The sequence below is a fragment of the Orbicella franksi genome, chromosome 12 (genome assembly GCF_964199315.1).
Source record: "Orbicella franksi chromosome 12, jaOrbFran1.1, whole genome shotgun sequence".
Classification (NCBI taxonomy): Eukaryota; Metazoa; Cnidaria; class Anthozoa; order Scleractinia; family Merulinidae; genus Orbicella; species Orbicella franksi.
The window spans coordinates 929,577-934,980 of NC_138156.1; the positions used below are offsets into that span (position 1 = coordinate 929,577).

Sequence of the window (5,404 nt, forward strand, 5' to 3'; positions counted from 1 at the left end):
TTTTCACACTCTTCGCTTTTTTGATATTTTTTTCGTCCGCCTTCAAGATGGAGTGCATTTTCGGTCTCAGACCAACGTACTCTGCGATTGGGGTTCCTGCACATTCGTCTTTCATTTTGCCCAAGACCTTTTTATTCTTGTTTGAGTGGAGGGGATGCTCCTCCGGGTAGTCGCTCGTGTCGTAAAGGTGCATGTTGTTTTTCATGTCTTCGTAGACGTCTTCTGTTTCGATCTCGACAAGAAGGCTGTCGGTGTCCGTGTACAACAGCTCGCACTTCGGGCCGTACTTCCTTTTTAGCTCGTTGTAAAAGAAGTCGTACATCAGGATCTTGCTGTTGTCAAGGATCGTCATCCCCGTGTAGACCGGCTTGTTTAGAAGCAGCTTGCTTTTTCGCATGTCAATCCCCGCCATGTCGTTTGAGAATAAAACATGCCTTGAGTACAAAGGGCTGGCTATCAATTTCCTTATTTTGCCCGTCTCGTTGCTGCGCACTATTCTTATGTCAACGCGATTGCGCAGGTTTTCCATGGTTTTGCCGAAAACGGAGTTGTTCATTAGCTTGTAAAAGTTCTTTTCAAAGTCGCTCTTCGCTTTCTTCCTAAACTGTGTGTTCATCCGGATGTACGGCTCCATCCAGCGTTCTTGTTCGAACTCCAGCACCCTGTGCACACGCTTCAGTTTCATTCCCTGCTTCAGATAAAACTGCAAGTTCCTGTAATGCACAACGTAGTTCTTTTTGTCTTGAAGCGTCAGCAGCAGCTTCTTGCTGTCCGGGGGTTTCAGGTCCAGGTCTTTCATCAGCCCCTTTTGGTAGTCCGACATCCACTCCTTTTTTACGGCCTTTTTCTCCGGCGCCAGGGGATAGCTGTTGTGCTCCTCGTAATGTTCTGGCGGGTATTCGAGATCCACCTCGAGAATACACCCCTTCTTTGCTTTTTCTTTCATCCCAAGAATCTCCTCCTCTGTGGGCAACTCGCTTTTCCACTTGAAGCCTCTTATCGGGAGAGGCAAACTCATCGCCCATTCGTAAAGATTGTTTGCGTCGAGATAGAGGAGGTATTTTTTTGGCTTGCTGGGGTCGTAGCCCGGTACTTGCGGGTTGTTTCCCTTGGGGAACCTTTTGCTCACCATAGAGATTCCATCCCGCATCCCCCTTTCTACGAAGAGGTGCTTTTCGTAGTCTGTGAAGAGCTCAAGCTCGACCCCAGTCTTTTTCAAAGCGCGTCCCAGGAGAGTCCTGGCGACGTGAAATAGTGCGCCGGATCCAGCCCGTACTGATCAAGGCACAGTTTTCTGAAGTTCTCAAACACATCCGCCAGCAGCGCGACGTCAGTTTTCACGTAAAGATCGTGGTATTCGCCCAGCGTTTTGCATCCAAAAGCCTCCCAGACCGCCTTCGCGTGCGCGTACTCTTCGTCTGTTATGTGCTCGTCGTTCAGCTTGCTGTAAAACTTCTCTTTGTCCGGAAGCCTTGTCTCTCTGACTCTTTCCCTTGAGTCCATATACTCGTAAGGATAGATCCTTTTTTGTAAAGCAGGTCGCTGCCTTTCGAAATCGTTGATGTTATTTTTAACGACTCCCTCGGTGTCGCTCTTACAAGTGAATCGAGGTTCCCTTGCAAAAAGTTCAAGCTGTCGATGAAACGAAGATTACCTACAGAGAATGTTATATATTTCTCCATGTTGTTGGCGACGCATTTCACCTCTTTCTCCAGCTTAGACATCGCTTGCATCAAGTGGTGCGCGTCGTAGCCCCTCAGGTTGTGGAATACGACTGGTATTGGGTCAGTCTTGGGGTTAATTCGCAATTTCTTGTTACATTCGGCGTGCGCGGCTCCGCGGAACCTGCCCGTTATGTGGCAATGGTCCTTTACCGCGTCTCTGAAGTTTTTCTGAAGTAAAGGGTTTCCACAGTACTTGCAGTTTTCCTGTGATCCGGTTTCCAACTTGTCTTTTTCATCTTCCAGCCTTTTCAGCCTTTGAAATCCCCACTTCTCCTTCTCTTTCTGTGCCATGTAGAAACATTTTTTGTGTCCTTGCCCCCAGTAAACCCATTTTTCTCTTACGCCTTCTTCATCCGGTTCTTCTTCAAAGTTCCAGACAGGCAAAGAATCCATGAATTCGTCTTTTATCAGAGCTTTGTTGCAAACGTGGCAATCGACCGCTTTCTTGAAGTCTTCCCAGTCCTTCCACGTCATTTCAATCGGCTTTGGTGTGGCCAAACTCTCTCTTATTTTCTCTTCCTCCTGCATAATGGCACCTAAAAACTCCCCAACCGCATTTTCACCCCTGTAAGTGTTGGAACCTACCACTTCACCATCGCTTCTCACAACAAGGTAAGAATATCCGCATGCCTCGTGCCTTTCGGTCTTCTCTGTGTAGCTCGTTTGCGTTCTCTCACGCTCACATCCATGAATCTTTCTTACAAGAGCCTCAAAATCCGCGTAAATAATGAAGGGCATCTTCATCTGTTTTTTGAAGTTTTCGAAAGAAAGGGTGTTTTCCCCCTCTTTCGGCATCACAATCCTTGTCGGCCTGCCGTTCACACCGTTGCAATATTTTTTGTGTTCCACGAGCAAGTCTGCTCTTGAGAAACCGGTCAAGCACAGCATGCAATAGTGCTTTGCATTGCTGTTCTTTGTCTGATCGAACAGCAAAGCGCTTTCTCTTTTTACGTAACAGTAGTGCTGAATTTCCCCTTTCTCGATTAACATCAGGCTTATCCGCGGCACGTTCGCTTGTTTTTTGCTTATGTGGTGCACTATCACGCACTCCTTTTCCCATCCGAAGACGTTTATTGCGAGTTTCGGGTTTTGCGCCTCGAGCTTTTCTATCTGTTTTACCGGTGTGGGGAAATCGATGCCAACGTAGTTGATGCCGTCGTTGACCGGATATTTGCTCGGTCTTTGCGGGTCTTTTCCGTTTTTCGGTGGAAATAAAGCCGCTCTTAGAGACCATTTCAGACATTCGTTGTCACTGTTCTTGATGTTGATTATCGCTTTCTTTTTCGCCAGTTTGGCGGGAAGAGGCAGATATGTCCCTCCGCGAAGTGGCTGATAGCGCGCAACATTCACGTACGCGACCTGTATCCTTTCAACCGCCCATCCTGATCCCATCTCTGACCAGTGCTCTATTTCTCCTTTTGCGTTTTCAATGAATTCGTCGAATTTTTGTCTTATCAGGTCTTCTTCGTTCTTTTTGAAAACGTGCGTTTCGTCTTCTTTGAAATAATGCTCCATAAATTGCGTTTGGTCGTTTCTTTCTATTGAGAACTTCACTTGTAACCCGAAACTTACTTTAACGCTATTTAACCTTAGCGTTTCTTGTTCGACCAAATCGGTGATCTTTTCTTTGTTCTCTCTTGCGAACCTCAAAAGATCTTTATTATTTGGGTTCCTTTCGGATATATCCATTCTCCACACACGGAGCCATTCTTGGAAATTGTTTTGGGATATTTGGAACCCGTCATATAATGCGTGAACCTCGTGTGCCAACGGCTCGGGAAGGTTTATTCTTTCCTCCCTCGGTATTGGGCCGTAGAACATTTGCAGAAAATCGGACGAGTATCTTGCGGCAGCCATGTCGGCGCAGTATGCACTGAGCGTGCGCTTCTCCAATAGGAAAAATTTTCTGGCGCACTTTTGAAGGGCGCATCCGCGCATATTGATTACAGACGTTGCAGCTTCGCTGGACCCGCACCCGTGCAAGCCCCCGGACCCCACAACACACGCAACACATTTCTGGCGCAGCACTGCCGTTCTCACACACATTTCTGGCGCAGCACTGCCGTTCTCTCACACATTTCTGGCGCAGCACTGCCGTTCTCACACACATTTCTGGCGCAGCACTGCCGTTCTCACACACATTTCTGGCGCAGCACTGCCGTTCTCACACACACATATATAATGAGGGTTCTGGTCGCAAGCGAACGCACACAGTGTAAGCGCAACGAAACTCCGAATCTTCAGATGAGGAGTTTCGTTGCGCTTACACTGTGTGCGTGAGCGCTGCGCCAGAACCCTCATTATATATGTCTGTGACGGTTTCGGCTAGTCTATCAGTCTTAAAGTGAAGTTGGGCTATATATCGGCCCAGAAGCTCGAAAGTGAGCGTTCAAAAAGTTTTGCTGTGTCCATTTCACTGTAAACCAAGGCCATCAGGAGTTAGTTTAGAGTCCCCGGGAATGGAAAATATCCCCCAAGTTCCGGGAAATCGAGCCGAAGTTGGTCAAAATCACGATGCGCGTAAAACGGTCTCGGCTACTCTTGCAGTCTTAAAGTGAAGTTGGGCTGTATTTCGGCCCAGAAGCTCGAAAGTGAGCGTTCAAAAAGTTTTGCTGTGTCCATTTCACCGCAAACCAAGGCGATCAGGAGTTAGTTTAGAGTCCCCAGGACTGGAAAATATCCCCTAAGCTCTGGGAAATCAAGCCGAAGTTGGTCAAAATAACGAGGCTATTAAGGAGGACTTGGCTATTCTGTTAGTCTTAAAGTGAGGTAGTGCTATATTTCGGCCCAGAAGCTCGAAAGTGAGCGTTAAAAAAATTTTGCTCTCTCCATTTGACTGCAAACCAAGTCCATCAGGAGTTAGGTTAGAGTTCTCAGGAGTGGAAAATTTCCCCCAAGTTCCGGGAAATCGAGCCGAAGTTAGTCAAAATCACGATGAGCGTAAGGCAGTCTCGGCTACTTTTTTAGTCTTAAAATAAAGTGGGGCTATATTTCGGCTTAGAAGCTCCAAACCGAGGTTTCAAATATTTTTTCTCCGGACATTTCAATGACAACCAAGACCATCACACGTTAGTTTAGAGTCCTTAGTACTGGAAAATATATGCCAAGTTCCTGGAAATATACCCAAAGTTGGTTAAAAATACCCTGCGCGTAAGGCGGTCCCAGCTACCTTTTCAGTCTTAAAATTAAGTGGGGCTATTTTTTGGCCTAGAAGCTCGAAAGTCAGCCTTCAAATATTTTGTTTCTGCACATTTCACTAATAACCAAGACCATCACAAGCTAGTTTAGAGACCCTGGGACTGGAAAAAATCCCCCAAGTTCATGGAAATCGACCCAAAGTTTGTTAAAATTACACTGCGCGTAATGCGATCTCCGCTACTTTTCCAGTTTTCAAATGAAGTGGGGCTATATTTAGGCCTAGAAGCTCGAAACCGAACGTTGAAATATTTTTCCTCTGCTTATTTTACTGAAAACTAAGGCCACCACAAGTTACTTTAGAGTCCTCGGAACTGGAAAATATTCCCCAAGTTCCTGGAAATCGACCAAAAGTTGGTCAAAATTTCGCTGCGCTTGAGGCGGTCTCGGCTACATTTTTAGTCTTAAAATGAAGTTGTACTATATTGCGGCCGAGAAGCTCAAAACCCCGCGTTGAAATATTTTTCCTCTGCCTATTTCAATAA

At 46.4% G+C, this 5,404-nt stretch overlaps 1 protein-coding gene across 1 annotated transcript; it reads right to left on the minus strand.

The window, feature by feature from the left end:
* Positions 1–1,422: 1,422 nt before the first annotated feature.
* On the minus strand, positions 1,423–4,300 carry LOC145462770 (uncharacterized). The gene is made up of 2 exons (XM_081446360.1): positions 3,899–4,300; positions 1,423–3,772 (listed from the first exon to the last, which is right to left on the minus strand). The coding sequence occupies exon 2, from the start codon at positions 3,768–3,770 to the stop codon at positions 1,437–1,439; it is 2,334 nt and encodes a 777-aa protein (XP_081302486.1). The 5' UTR covers positions 3,771–3,772; positions 3,899–4,300; the 3' UTR covers positions 1,423–1,436.
* Between the last annotated feature and the right edge of the window lie 1,104 nt (positions 4,301–5,404).